Source organism: Oncorhynchus masou, chromosome 19, assembly GCF_036934945.1.
Source record: "Oncorhynchus masou masou isolate Uvic2021 chromosome 19, UVic_Omas_1.1, whole genome shotgun sequence".
Lineage (NCBI taxonomy): Eukaryota > Metazoa > Chordata > Actinopteri > Salmoniformes > Salmonidae > Oncorhynchus > Oncorhynchus masou.
The window spans coordinates 24,717,120-24,733,149 of record NC_088230.1 but is presented as its reverse complement, the minus strand read 5'-3'; the positions used below and the strand labels follow the sequence as shown (position 1 = coordinate 24,733,149).

At 45.6% G+C, this 16,030-nt stretch overlaps 1 protein-coding gene across 1 annotated transcript in view; it reads left to right on the top strand.

Moving 5' to 3' along the window:
• Window positions 1-584: 584 nt before the first annotated feature.
• Window positions 585-16,030, top strand: part of LOC135506050 (laminin subunit alpha-4-like) — a 37,052-nt gene continuing 21,606 nt past the window's right edge. The window contains exons 1-9 of the mRNA XM_064925422.1: window positions 585-877; window positions 7,402-7,503; window positions 7,911-8,038; window positions 8,158-8,238; window positions 8,486-8,700; window positions 12,022-12,122; window positions 12,328-12,508; window positions 13,001-13,084; window positions 13,215-13,366. Coding sequence (XP_064781494.1) covers window positions 761-877; window positions 7,402-7,503; window positions 7,911-8,038; window positions 8,158-8,238; window positions 8,486-8,700; window positions 12,022-12,122; window positions 12,328-12,508; window positions 13,001-13,084; window positions 13,215-13,366 — 1,161 coding nt within the window. The 5' untranslated portion in view covers window positions 585-760. The remainder of the gene's footprint in view (window positions 878-7,401; window positions 7,504-7,910; window positions 8,039-8,157; window positions 8,239-8,485; window positions 8,701-12,021; window positions 12,123-12,327; window positions 12,509-13,000; window positions 13,085-13,214; window positions 13,367-16,030) is intronic.

Sequence of the window (16,030 nt, the reverse complement as noted above, 5' to 3'; positions counted from 1 at the left end):
TCATAAATGTATCACCTTCTTTGACAGTCTGACCTGTGCTTAGAAAAACAGAGGGGCAGCGCCAGCCAGGGAGGGGGATGGGGGAGAAGTGTGAAGAGGTGGGGTGGGGGGGGGCAGCTTTTTTATCTTTTCAGAACTTTTTCTTATCACGGCCCCTCTCTCTACCTGGACGACCAGAGGGGGGAAGGAGGGCTCTGAGAGGGGTTGGAGGTTGTGTCTGCTGCTCAGTCCCCCCAAGGGTACCCCAAGGGTACCATGGAGGGACCCTGCAGACGGAGACAGCTGCTGACCAACAACACTCAATGTGACTCTGCCAGTCAGAGGGAGATATGCCACCTGGATGACTGCACTGTCTGCTTGTCTGAAATACACACTAGTCTAGTGCACCCCGTTGCTCTCTCATTTTCTCTCCCTTTTTATTGCTCCCCCCTCTCTCTCCTCTTCTCTCTCCCTCTCCAGACTTCTCATCTGAATGTGATTTATGATCAGGCTCTGGGGAGGCAGGTCCACTGGGGGAGGCATAGGCGGGAGTTGAAAGGAAAGGAGAGGAGGAAGTGCACACTATTTGTTTTATAGGACTTGGGGCTGGACTGAGCTGGCGCTTGCACCGCAAGGTCGGACCAGTGGAAAAGTTAACCAACGGGTGCTGCAGAACGAGGGAGAGAGAGAGCTGCCTGTGTTGCAGAAAGACTTCACTACAGGCAGGACAGTGAGACAGAGAGCGAGAGGGAGCAGCGCTCCATTGGACTTACACAGAGACATGTCTGCTACTAAAGCTCTGCCCTGCCTCTGCCTTCTACTCTCCATCGTCCTCTCAGGGATCGTCTGCTCAGCGACTTCCATTGGTTTACATTGGGAACAGCAGTCTGTGATGAAAGTAAGACCAGACATTTAGTTTTTTCTCTGCTTGGCTGGTACAGGAAGCATAGCAGGCATCCAGTTCCTTATCACAGCTAAATACAGAGGACCTGTTGTTATTGCAAACTTGTCAACATCACTTTTCCCACATGACTGAATCAGACAGTCACATTGGATATTATGCCCATTCACTGTGCTGAATGCTTCTATAGCTAAACTCTAATGGGTTTTGATAGTCACTGCAAGAGAAGCAGGTTTGTAAGTCAGTCAGTATGCTTCTTAGATCTTGTTTTGTGAAATGCTGTGGTGGTTTGGGTGTAAAAGGATCTTGCTGTGTGGATCCATATCTCTGTGGCAGCCCTCTGGCCACTCAGTGCTGCGTCTCAACCCTCTCTGTGTTCTGCCTGGCGTCCGCATGTTTGTGGAGGAGCTCCAGCCGAGACCCTGATGAGGGACATATCACTCTCCATTGGCCCGCGCTAGCCACCGGTGGAGCCCTAATGGAAACCAGCTGCCAAGTGTTGAGCAACACACATAGAGGGAACATAGCACGCAGAAATGGCATGAGAAACAATACAGGACGTGCTGCTCACACATTTATAGTGGGTAGAATGGGTGCAGGCAGATATTTCCTGTTTGGGGGCCAACGGGGGCCCAAAGAATGGGCATCTATCTTAGAGAGAGACCTTCTATCTCAGGGACACACAGGTAAAACAATGTGCCCAGAGCAAGGCTAATGTAAATGTTAGTAATGTAACTAATGTAAATGTTACACAAACCGACTTTGCATTGTGTAAGAGGTCACAGAGTCACAGAACAATGAATTTAATAACTATATTTATTTTTTGTTTGCTAAATTTAAGGCAGTAGAGAGAATTTTGATGGGGTGGGGGGAAGGGGAGGGGGCAGGGAGCAGATCCCCCAGTGTCTAAATTTAGAATTGACGATCTTCCGCCTCTTGTGAAATTGTTTACTTCTTCTGTGTACATGAGCATTCTAATAGCAGAGACCCATATATAGAGGCCTCTCCACTGCAGACATATCGTCTCTGCTCTGTTATTGGATTATGAGGAGATTCACATTACCAAGCCATACCCCTTTCCCATCCTCAGTATCTTCCGAGGAGTTTACCACTAAGTCAGAGAGTGAAGCCTTCACTAGGCCCAAAGTCAATAAACTATCTGCCTCTTATTGTGAGGAGTGGGTGCAGGCAGGGAGGGAGAGGGGGGCACCGGGTTTGTTGTTCCTATTTCAGAGAGAGAGAGAGTCTGCCACAGCCTCAGACCTGAGAAGATGTTGACTTTGGATTGAACTCTTGTTTGGAGGCACCGTATTTATTTATCCCAGAGGCAGAGATAGAGCCAGACTCATGCTTAGTCTCATGTAGGCTAAATAACTTATAGCACTTCCGAACACATGATATGAACAGCTAATGATAAATGCATACTGGCAATTCCCCGATAACAGAGTGATGTTGAGATTCAGATTTTTCACTTTAAATTGTATGCCAACAAAAAATAAGAATGATTGCAAAGTTAAACAAACCATTAAACTCTGTGCACAAGGAGTGTGAAAAATCTGAGTCTCTGCATCATAAGGTGGAATTGCCCTTAACATTTATTTGAGGTTCCACCTTTTAGAAGTGGAGCACAGTGACATAGTCTTTGGGACATGCTGCTGCACATGAAACAGAGCAAGGCTACACTACATGGTGAATGTCATCTTTGTTCTCTACGGCAGTGGGAGCACAGAGAAATAGTTCAGAAATAGCTCACTTTACAGAGGACATTCGGAGTGGACCAGAAGGCTACAGATGTGAATTGTTTCAATGTTCATGCCATTTAGGAGCGGATTAGAGCATTTACCATGCTGTAAAATATTCTTGAGGGGTTTGTTTTCTGTATCACAGGATTACTCCCTATACCCAGAGGAAACAGTACCAGGAAGTTGGGGTTTGGTGTTTTAATTAAATGGTATTCTGAACTAAAGGATATTTGAATGAGACTCATTCTGGTCCAAACAAATAGGAACTAATGTAGTTAGATATTACATGGTGAAACGTCTGCTGTGTTATATACTTTACACTTCTAAAGTTTACATCCCAAAACGCACCCTATTCCCTGTTATACAGTATATAGCGCACTACTTTTGACCAGAGCCCTTCTGTAGTGACCCTGGTGGTCAAAAGTAGTTCATCATAGGGTAATCAAATCACATTTTACTGGTCAAGTACACATATTTTGCAGATGTTATCGCAGGTGCAGTGAAATGCTAATGTTTTTCCTTGCTCAAACAGTGCAATAATTGAAAGCAATACACACAAATCCAACAAATAAAATAAAATAATTAAGAAATATCAGAACGAGAAATATACATATGTATATGATGTTGTGTATAGACATTATGGACAGTATATGAATAGAAAAGGTGTGTACAGCAGTAGTTATATAGGATGAGGCTTGACTAGAATACAGTATATACATATGAAGAGGGTAAAACAGTATGTAAACATTATTAAAGTGAGCAGTGTTCAATGACTATGTGCAGGGTAGAGTACCGGGTGGTAGCCGGCCAGTAACAGTGACTAAGTTGTCTCCGCCTTCTAGGTGGTAGCGGGGTGAACAGGCCATGGCTCGGATGGCTGAGGTCATTGATGATCTTCTTGGGCTGTCTGTGACAACAGGTGCTGTAGATATCCTGGAGCGCAGGCAGTGTGCCCCCGATGATGCTGACCGCACCACCCTCTGGAGAGCCCTGCGGTTGCGGATAGTGCAAATGCCATACCAGGCAGTGATACAGCCTGACAGAATGCTCTCAATGGTGCATCTGTAGAGGGTTTGTGAGGGTCAGAGGGGCCAAGCCGAATTTCTTCAGCCTCTTGAGGTTAATGAGACGCTGTTCCGCCTTCTTCACCACACCGTTTGAATGGACCGTTTCAGGCTGTCAGTGATGTGCACACCGAGGCTTTTCACCCTCTCCACTGCGGCCCTGTCGATGTGGATGGGGCGTGCTCACTTTGCTGTCTCCTAGAGTCCATGATCAGTTCCTTCGTTTTGTTGACGTTGAGGTTATTTTCCTGGGACCACTCCACCAGGGCCCTTACCTCCTCCCTGTAGGCGGTCTTGTCGTTGTTGGTAATCAGGCCTACAACTGTTGTGTTGTCTGCAAACTTGATGATTTAGTTGGAGGCATACATGGGCATGCAGTCATAGGTGAACAGGAAGTACAGGAGGGGGCTGAGGACACATTCTTGTGGGGCCCCCATGTTAAGGATCAGCATAGCGGAGGTGTTGTTGCTTACCTTCACCACCTGGGGTCGGCCCGTCAGGAAATCCAGGACCCAGTTGAACAGGGTGGGGTTCAGATCATTCTAAATCTAGTCATTAGCAATGAAGTGTAATTATTCAGCACTGTCAGCAACCAATAAGACTCTCTGAGAGGACTAGCATTCTGTAGTGCAATAGCCTCAATTGTGATATGGATCTCTAGACTGCTTACTGTTCAGGACCCATTCAGATAATTTTACCTATACACTGGCATAGATAACACCTACTCTATAGTATGTAATCAGTTGTAATGCAAACATATGTGTGGGAGCAGAAGGTGAGTAGAATCGATTGAAATGACCTGTAGTCAATAACCAGGACGTCATATAACATCATAACCATATTGGTGATGTGGACACCTATGAACTTGAAGCTCTCAACCTGCTCCACTACAGTCCCGTCGATGAGAATGGGGTCGTGCTCGGTTCTCCTTTTCCTGTAGTCCACAATCATCTCCTGTGTCTTGTGTCTTGATCACTTTGAGGGAGAGGCTGTTATCCAGGTACCACATGGCCAGGTCTCTGACCTCCTACCTATAGGCTGTCTCGTTGTTGTCGGTGATCATGCCTAACACTGTTGTCATCGGCAAACTTAATGATGGTGTTGGAGTCATGCCTGGCCGTGCAGTCATGAGTGAACAGCGAGTCTAGGATGGGACTGAGCACACACCCCTGAGGGGCCACCGTGTTGAGGATCAGCATGGAGGATGTGTTGTTCCCTGCCCTTACCAACTGGGGGGTGGCCCGTCAGGAAGTCCAGGATCCAGTTGCAGAGGAGAGGGAGGTGTTTAGTCCCAGGGTCCCTAGCTTATGGATGAGCTTTGAGGGCACAATGGTGTAGAACATTGAGCTGTAGTCAATAAATAGCATTCTCGCCAGTTGGTCAACGCATGCTCACAGTGCACGTCCTGGTAATCCATCTGGCCCTGCGGCCTTGTGAATGTTGACCTGTTTAAACATCTTACTTGGGTAAGAGAGCGTGATCACACAGTCGTCCGGAACAGTTGGTGCTCTCATACATGTTTCAGTGATATTTGCCTCGAATCGAGCATAGATGTAGTTTAGCTCGTCTGGTAGGCTCGTGTCACTTGGCAGCTCTTGGCTGTGCTTCCCTTTGTAGTCTGTAATGGTTTGCAAGCCAATGAGCGTCGGAGACGGTGTTGTACGATTCAGTCTTAGTCCTGTATTGGCACTTTGCCTGTTTGATGGTTCTTCAGGGGGCATAGCGGGATTTCTTATAATCTTCCGTGTTTGAAAGTCCTGCTCCTTGAAAGCGGCAGCTCTAGCCTTTAGCTCAGTGCGGATGTTGCCTGTAATCCATGGCTTCTGGTTGGGGTATGTACGTATGGTCACTGTGGGGACAACGTCGTCGATGTACTCCTCAATGCCATAGGAAGAATCCCAGAACATATTTCAGTCTGTGCTAGCCAAACTGTCCTGTCGCTTAGCATCTGCTTCATCTGACCACTTTTTTTATTGATCTAGTCACTGGTGCTTCCTGCTTTAACTTTAGCTTGTAAGCAGCAATCAGGAGGATAGAATTATGCTCAAATTTGCCAAATGGAGGGCGAGGGATTTGTACGAGTATTGGTGTGTGGTGTAAAGGTGGTCTAGAGTATTTTCCCCTCTGGTTGCACATTTACATGCTGATAGAAATTTGGTAAAACAGTTTTAAGTTTCCCTGCATTAAAGTCTCCGTCCACTAGGAGCGCCGCCTCTGGATGAGTGTTTTCCTATTTGCTTATGGCGGAATACTGCTCATTGAGTGCGGCAGATAATGTGGTCTACAGCATATCATGAGATACTTGAGACTTCCTTAAATATCGTGCACCAGCTGTTGTTTTTATATATGCATAGTCCCCGACCCCTTGTCTTACCAGACGCCGCTGTTCTATCCTGCCGATGCAGCGTAAAACCAGCCAGCTGTACAGTATGTTGATCATTTAATACTAAGATGTTACAGTTTTTAATGTCCTTGTAAAGGCTGTCGTTGGAAGGATGAGACCAAGGTGCAGCGTTCCTTGAGTTCCACATAATATTTATTGTTGAAGTGAAACGTTTAGACAAAACAAAACAATAAAGAAAACAACAACCGACCAGCTTCGTAGTGCAAACTACCTGGTCACAAACGAAGAACAAGATCCCACATAAAGAAATGGAAAACATAGAAACATGAACATAGAATGCCCACCCAAATCTACGGTCAGGGTGTGACAGTCCTGTTGGTAGTTTAATCTTCCTCGTAGGTCGTTTATTTTATTTTCCAATGACTGCCAGAAGAACGGAAGCTACTTATTTTCAGAAGGCAGCCCGACCTCCGGCCTGCTAGCCGGACCTCACGGCCTGCTACCGAATAAATCAAGGCGAATTATGCATCACAACTGGGAGTTGTGTGAGATGTTTGAGATGTATTGGTGCCTGCCACTCTGGAACACAACATACGTGTTCCATTGACTGGATGAAACAAGGGGGGAAAACACGGCACTCTTACAACAGGCCAATATGAACAGTAGTGTTGTAGGATCATAACCATCTTTGAATGGGGTGACTGAAGATCAAAGGGATCTGTGGAGGGGGAGGGAGGAGAGGTGTTGCTGAACTCTGATTTCACACTACATTAGGAAACTGCCTTACAGAACAAGTGGCAGAGTGAATTGGCCATGAGAGTTTTGTAAGTAACATTCTGTGAATGAGAGAACCATTATTAGCAGTATGCAAGTATTCAAAAATGTCATAATTTTGTCTTAGTCACGTACTATGCTTTATTGTCACATATTAGAGTAGCTAAATAAGACAGCACCTTTTTTTCATGACGGAATGTGAGTTTGTTTGATAAGAGATATTGTGAAAAGTAGGGGAACGTTGTACACCATTGATGACGCACAACTTAATCCAGCCTTGCCAAAACGATTCCAGGTGCTCTACGTACTTTCTGAAATAGCTGTTTCAAGTTTTAATGTCACGTGCACAAGTACAGAGACATGCCTTTCTTGCAAGCTCTAAACCTAACAGTGCAGTAATCAATAACAATTTAATACTCAAAAGAACATAAGGTAGAATGATAAAGTGCCACGTAAGCAACTTGGCATTAATGTCAGGAACCATATCACTGATCAAATGTATTTCTAATCCTAGATCAGATTCAGGGGAAAACTGTTGTGTGTGAAACTGAGGTTGTACTCTGTTTTAAAGAGCTCGTTCATGTTCCCTCTCCCTAGGTGTGTGCAAAACTATATTTTCTCAGTAACCAGAAAAAATGCCTACCATGTAACTGCAAAGGCCATTCAGAAACATGTGAAGATATCACAGGTGTTTGTACAGTAAGTATGACATCCATCCCCTCTATTAATAGTTATTATAAACTGGGTGGTTCGAGCTCTGAATGCTGATTGGCTGAAAGCTGTGGTAAATCAGTCCATTTACCCAAGGTATGACAAAACATTTCTTGTTACTGCTCTAATTACGTTGGTTACCAGTTTATAATAGCAATAAGGTACCTCAGGGGTTTGTGGAATATGGCCAATATAGCACGGCTAAGGGCTGTATCCAGGCACTCCTCATTGCGTCATGCATAAGAACAGCCCTAAGCTGTGGTATATTGGCTATATACCACACCCCCTTGTGCCTTATTGTTTAATTACACCATGGGGAATACTTCTAGTCTCTAGATTACCATCTACTATCATATCAGTAATAGATTTCAACTATTCCACTCTTTACCATGCAGTCATGTCAGGACCACACCACTGGGGATTTCTGTGAAATATGTGAGGATGGATACATGCCTGACGTCGCCAACCACGGACGTCACTCCTGCCAGCCGTGCGCCTGTCCCCTGTCCAGCCCCTCCAACAAGTAAGCTATAGCGTCCGTCCATCCAGACCATACTGTTGTGCAGGCCGTGCAGAGAGAGACCTGTGTGTTGGCGGGCAGAGCTCACTGACTGACATTCTTTCCGCTGTGTGTCTGGCCAGCTTTGCAGAGCACTGTGACAGAAGCAGTAACATCCTACGATGCAACTGCCAAGAGGGCTATGCTGGACATTACTGTGAGAGGTCAGTGCTGACAGAACCTTGGCCAACACCATGAGTTAACACCACCGTGGGAGCAATTACACTTATTATCCTAAATCGGCTCATATAGACACAAGTAAAGCTCTTACAAATTCACTATTTATTTTTTCAGGGCCTGAACAATAAATATTTGGAAATGCTTTCATATAACAATGATGTTTCACTGTAAGTAATATGTCATACTAAATCAAACAATTATTGGTAACCACCTTGCATCTTCCTCACCCAGATGTGCTCCAGGTTTCTATGGCAACCCCATGGTGATCGGTGACTCCTGTAAGAGTTGTGACTGTAACGGTAACTCGGACCCCAACCACATCTTCAATGAATGCCACAACGTGACCGGCTTCTGTCAGAATTGCTGGGGGGACACGGCCGGAGCCAACTGTGAACGGTGTGCCCCAGGTTTCTACGGCGACGCCATCAGTGCCAAGAATTGCAGAGGTGCTTGCCAAGAGTACTGTTAGACATTACTTACCATACTGAGGCCCTTTGCTCCAATAGGAGCTAAAGGGAATAAGTCAGGTTATAAGGGCACAAGGTGAGACCCAGATGCAGAAACGGGAGGCAGATTGTTTGAGTCATGGAAAAGTGCTGCATGTTCACCAAATATTAACTAGTAGTTCAAATCAAATCTAATCAAATGTATTTATATAGCCCTTCTTACATCAGCTGATATATCAAAGTGCTGTACAGAAACCCAGCCTAAAACCCTAAAAGGCAAGCAATGCAGGTGTAGAAGTACGGTGGCTAGGAAAAACTCCCTAGAAAGGCCAAAACCTAGGAAGAAACCTAGAGAGGAACCAGGCTATGAGGGGTGGCCAGTCCTCTTCTGGCTGTGCCGGGTGGAGATTATAACAGAACATGGCCAAGATGTTCAAATGTTCATAAATGACCAGCATGGTCAAATAATAATGATCACAGTATTTGTCGAGGTTGCACCTCAGGAGTAAATGTCAGTTGGCTTTTCATAGCCGATCATAAAGAGTATCTCTACCGCTCCTGCTGTCTCTAGAGAGTTGATAACAGCAGATCTGGGACAGGTAACACGTCCAGTGAACAGGTCAGGGTTCCATAGCCGCAGGCAGAACAGTTGAAACTGGAGCAGCAGCACGGCCAGGTGGACTGGGGACAGCAAGTAGTCATCATGCCAGGTAGTCCTGAGGCATGGTTCTAGGGCTCAGGTCCTCCGAGAGAGAGAAAGAAAGAAAGAAAGAGAGAAAGGGAGAATTAGAGAGAGCATACTTAAATTCACACAGGACACCAGATAAGACAGGAGAAGTACTCCAGATATAACAAACTGACCCTAGCCCCCCGACATATAAACTACTGCAGCATAAATACTGGAGGCTGAGACAGGAGGGGTCAGGATACACTGTGGCCCCATCCAATGATACCCCCGGACAGGGCCAAACAGGCAGGATATAACCCCAACCACTTTGCCAAAGCACAGCCCCCACACCACTAGAGGGATATCTTCAACCACCAACTTACCATCCTGAGACAAGGCCGAGTGTAGCCCACAAAGATCTCCGCCATGGCACAACCCAAGGGGGGGCGCCAACCCAGACAGGAAGATCACGTCAGTGACTCAACCCACTCAAGTGACGCACCCCTCCTAGGGACGGCATGGAAGAGCACCAGTAAGCCAGTGACTCAGCCCCTGTAATAGGGTTAGAGGCAGAGAATCCCAGTGGAGAGAGGGGAACTGGCCAGGCAGAGACAGCAAGGGTGGTTCGCTGCGCCAGAACCTTTCTGTTCACCTTCACACTCCTGGGCCAGACTACACTTAATCATATGACCTACTGAAGAGATGAGTCTTCAGTAAAGACTTAAAGGTTGAGACCGAGTCTGCGTCTCTCACATGGGTAGGCAGACCATTCCATAAAAATGGAGCTCTATAGGAGAAAGCCCTGCCTCCAGCTGTTTGCTTAGAAATTCTAGGGACAATTAGGAGACCTGGGTCTTGTGACCGTAGCGTACGTGTAGGTATGTACAGCAGGATCAAATCGGAAAGATAGATGGAGCAAGCCCATGTAATGCTTTGTAGGTTAGCAGTAAAACGTGAAAGCAGCCCTTGCCTTAACAGGAAGCCAGTGTAGGGAGGCTAGCACTGGAGTAATATGATCAAATTTGTTTGGTTCTAGTCAGGATTCTAGCAGCCGTATCTATCACTAACTGAAGTTTATTTAGTGCTTTATCCAGGTAACAGGAGTCTAACAGGTAGCAGGAGTCTCCAGGTAGCAGGAGTCGAGTAGAGCATTGCAGTAGTCTAACCAAATCAAATCAAATCAAATCAAATTTTATTTGTCACATACACATGGTTAGCAGATGTTAATGCGAGTGTAGCGAAATGCTTGTGCTTCTTGTTCCGACAATGCAGTAATAACCAACAAGTAATCTAACTAACAATTCCAAAACTGCTACCTTATACACACAAGTGTAAAGGGATAAAGAATATGTACATAAAGATATATGAATGAGTGATGGTACAGAGCGGCATAGGCAAGATGCAGTAGATGGTATCGAGTAGAGTATATACATATGAGATGAGTATGTAAACAACGTGGCATAGTTCAAAGTGGCTAGTGATACATGTATTACATAAAGATGCAGTAGATGATATAGAGTACAGTATATACGTAGACATATGAGATGAATAATGTAGGGTGTGTAAACATTATATTAAGTAACATTGTTTAAAGTGGCTGGTGATATATTTTACATCAATTCCCATTATTAAAGTGACTGGAGTTGAGTCAGTGTGTTGGAAGCAGCCACTCAATGTTAGTGGTGGCTGTTTGACAGTCTGATGGCCTTGAGATAGAAGCTGTTTTTCAGTCTTTCGGTCCCATCTTTGATGCACCTGTACTGACCTCGACTTCTGGATGATAGCGGGGTGAACAGGCAGTGGCCCAGGTGGTTGTTGGAATAGTAGTGGAAGTAGTGGAAGTAACAAAAGCATGGATTCATTTTTCTGCATAATTTTTGGACAGAAAGTTTCTGATTTTTGCAATGTTACGTAGATGGAAAAAAGCTGTCCTTTAAACAGTCTTGATGTGTTCGTCAAAAGAGAGATCAGGGCCCAGAGTAACGCAGAGGTCCTTCACAGTTTTATTTGAGACGACTGTACAACCATCAAGATTAATTGGCAGTTTCAACAAAAGATCTCTTTGTTTCTTGGGACCTAGAACAAGCATCTCGGTTTTGTCCGAGTTTAAAAGTAGAAGGTTTGCAGTCATCCACTTCCTTATGTCTGAAACACAGGCTTCTAGCGAGTGCAGTTTTGGGGCTTCACCATGTTTCATTGAAATGTACAGCTGTGTGTTATCCGCATAGCAGTGAAAGTTAACATTATGTTTTCTAATGACATCCCCAAGAGGTAAAATATATCGTGAAAACAATAGTGGTCCTAAACGGAATCTTGAGGAACACCAACATTTACAGTTGATTTGTCAGAGGACAAACCATTCATAGAGACAAACTGATATCATTCCGAGAAAAAAAGATCTAAACCAGGCCAGAACTTGTCCGTGTAGACCAATTTGGGTCTACACGGACTGTTGCTGTTTGGATGAGATAAGTCCAGCTCTAATAACTCACTTGTAGAAAACTATGAAGAATACACCTGAAGAAATGGGGAAAAATCACAATCTATTGCAGGATTTTCATTTGTATTTTAGGGCAGAAATAACCATTTTCATTGTGGCCATGTCATGTTTTTTTGACCCACTGTATTAACTATGAGTGTATCCTGTGTTACAGTGTGTGAGTGTAGTAAGTGTGGGACAGCTTCGTGTGATGACAGGACAGGGACATGTCACTGTAAGCCTGGTGTCACCGGCCAACTCTGTGACCAATGTGAGGTGAGACGCTCAAGGGCCTTGTCAAGGAGACAGCCTTACAACCATGTGGCCACACAATAACACTGTTGGACAGATTTTCCTGACAACAGATATGCTCAGTAAAGCAGACAATAAGATGAAAGAAGACAAAATCATTAAGGCTACTGTGAATAACAAAAATAACAACCAGATGTCTAACATACTGTATATCCATTGTGTACTTTAGAAGGGCCACACAGGCTTCAATAACTGCCAGGGCTGCCATAGTTGTGACTGCGCACCTGCCGGTCTCCGGCCCACCTGTCATCCTCTGACCCACAGCTGCCAGTGCCAACCAGGGGCCGGAGGCCGATACTGCGAGCGCTGCCTCCCAGACTACTGGAACTATGGCCCCTCAGGGTGTCAGAGTAAGTACTGTGTCTGTCTAATCTTGCCAACCACCCAGACCAGTTGGTCAAACATTAAGAACAGATGACATTATCTGTAGCTAGCAAGCCAGTCCACCATTCTCACACCCACTCATACATGATGTCAGGGAGGCATCTGCTGCGATCTGAAACACCGGGACCATCCGTACGCATCTGCACATGACCACAGACACTAACTGCAGCTGGCAGCCGACATTCCTCTGACATCAACGCCCGCCCAGTCCTAATTTATCTGCCCAGCTGCCGGAACCATCATCCATTCCACAGCTTCACTATAGAGAACCAGAACCACACTACAGAGATGCAGCAGCACTTCCCAGCCAAAAGACCCACCATGGGTTCCATTATATATTTGGTATTTGTACTCCGACTGACTCTCCTATGTCCGGATGATAAAGCCTTCAACTCGATAAATGGAACTCGACATGTAATCAACTATATGAAATGTGTATGTCTGTTTCCTCCATCCAGAATGTGACTGTGCTAGCAGCCACTGTGATGTGCACACTGGGGAGTGCCTCCCTGAATCCACCACGGTCAACCTCTGCAACATCAGTAAGAGTGTCGAGTTCAACTGAAACATTCATTTTTATTATTATCTTAAACAACCCTTTGTGTTGGATTTTAGCATGATGTGATGTTGGGGAAATTAAACACAAATAATTTGTCTCCTCCCTACCAACAGGTTGTGATGAGTGTATCTGGCACCTGATTGGTGACCTGAGGCCGTCCAATAAGACCCTGGACCAGGTGAAGGTCAGTGTGTTGAACATCTCCACTGGGGCTGCAGCCAACGACAGGCTCAAGTACTACAACTACACCGCCCAACGTCTCCAGGTATAGTACATTTTCAAATCCAATCAAATTTTATTTGTCACATACACATGGTTAGCAGATGTTAATGCGAGTGTAGCGAAATGCTTGTGCTTCTAGTTCTGACCATGCAGTAATATCTAACAAGTAATCTAACCTAACAATTTCACAACAACTACCTTATACACACAAGTGTAAAGGAATGAATAAGAATACGTACACAAAAATATATGAATGAGCAATGGCCGGGCGGCATAGGCAAGATGCAGTAGATGGTATAGAGTACTGTATATACATATTAGATGAGTAATGTAGGGTATGTAAACATTATACAGTATAAAGTGTCATTGTTTAAAGTGGCTAGTGATAAATTGATGTAATGAATGTTTCTTTATTAAAGTGGCTAGAGATGAGTCAGTATGTTGGCAACAGCCACTCAATGTTAGAGATTGCTGTTTAACAGTCTGATGGCCTTGAGATAGAAGCTGTTTTTCAGTCTCTCGGTCCCCGCTTTGATGCACCTGTACTGACCTTGCTTTCTGGATGATAACGGGGTGAACAGGCAGTGGCTCGGGTGGTTGTTGTCCTTGATGATCTTTTTGGCCTTCCTGTGACATCTGGTGGTGTAGGTGTCCTGGAGGGCAGGTAGTTTGCCCCCAGTGATGCAGACCTCACCACCCTCTGGAGAGCCTTACAGTTGTGGGTGGAGCAGTTGCCGTACCAGGCGGTGATACAGCCTGACAGGATGCTCTCCATTGTGCATCTGTAAATGTTTGTGAGTGTTTTTGGTGACAAGACGAATTTCTTCAGCCTCCTGAGGTTGAAGAGGTGCTGCTGAGCCTTCTTCACCACGCTGTCTGTGTGAGTGGACCATTTCAGTTTGTCCGTGATGTATATGCCGAGGAACTTAAAACTTCCCACCTTCTTCACTACTGTCCCGTCGATGTGGATAGGGGGCTGCTCCCTTTGCTGTTTTCTGAAGTCCCCGATCATCTACTTTGTTTTGTTGACATTGAGTGTGAGGTTATTTTCCTGACACCACACTCCGAGGGCCCTCACCTCCTCCATGTAGGCCGTCTCGTCGTTGTTGGTAATCAAGCCTACCACTAAAGTGTCGTCTGCGAACTTGATGATTGAGTTGGAGGCATGCATGGCCATGCAGTCATGGGTGAACAGGGAGTACAAGGTGAGGGCTGAGAACGCACCCTTGTGGGGCCCCAGTGTTGAGGATCAGCGGGGTGGAGATGTTGTTTCCTACCCTCACCACCTTGGGGCGGCCCGTCAGGAAGTCCAGGACCCAGTTGCACAGAGCGGTGTGACAAGTTTGGAGGGTACTATGGTGTTAAATGTTGAGCTGTAGTCGATGCACAGCATTCTTACATAGGTATTCCTCTTGTCCAGATGGGTTAGGGAAGTGTGCAGTGTGATTGTGATTGCGTCGTCTGTGGACCTATTGGGGCGGTAAGCAAATTGGAGAGGGTCTAGGATGTCAGGTAGGGTGGAGATGATATGGTCCTTGACTAGTCTCTCAAAGCACTTCAAGATGACGGAAGTGAGTGTGTCACGTTCTGACCATAGTTCTTTTGTGTTTTCCTTGTTTTAGTGTTGGTCAGGACGTGAGCTGGGTGGGCATTCTATATTGTGTGTCTGGTTTGTCTATTTCTATGTTTGGCCTGATATGGTTCTCAATCAGAGGCAGGTGTTAGTCATTGTCTCTGATTGGGAACCATATTTAGGTAGCCTGTTTTGTGTTAGGTTTTGTGGGTGGTTGTTTCCTGTCTTTGTGTTTTCTGCACCAGATAGGGCTGGTTTGGTTTTCGCGTTTTGTGTTCATGTTTGAGTTACCTTATTAAATTACCATGAACTATAACGACGCTGCGTTTTGGTCCGCCTCTCCTTCCCAGAAAGAAAGCCGTTACAGAGTGCTACGGGGCGGTAGTCGTTTAGCTCAGTTACCTTTGCTTTCTTGGGAACAGGAACAATGGTGGCCCTCTTGAAGCATGTGGGACCAGCAGACTGGGTTAAATATTGATTGAATATGTCCGTAAACACACCAGCCAGCTGGTCTGCACATGCTCTGAGGACGCAGCTGGGGATGCCGTCTGGGCCGGCAGCCTTATGAGGGTTAACACGTTTAAATGTTTTACTCAGAATGACTGCAGTGAAGAAGAGCCTGCAGGTTTTGTTAGCGGGTCGTGTCAGTGGCACTGTGTTGTCCTCAAAGCGAGCAAAGAAGTTGTTTAGTTTGCCTAGGAGCAAGACATCGTGGTCCGCGATGGGGCTGGTTTTCCTTTTGTAGTCCATGATTGACTGTAGACCCTGCCACATACCTCTCATGTCTGAGCCGTTGAATTGCGACTCTACTTTGTCTCTGTACTGACACTTAGCTTGTTTCATTGCCTTGCGGAGGGAATAGCTACACTGTTTGTATTCGGTCATGTTTCCGGTCACCTTGCCCTAATTAAAAGCAGTGGTTCGCGCTTTCAGTTTTGCGCGGATGCTGCCATCAATCCATGGTTTCTGGTTGGGGAATGTTTTAATAGACGCTGTGGGTACAACATCACCGAAGCACTTGCTAATTAACTCGCTCACCAAATCAGCGTATTCATCAATGTTATTGTCCGACGCTATGCAGAACATATCCCAGTTCACGTGACCGAAGCAATCTTGAAGGGTGGAATTCGATTG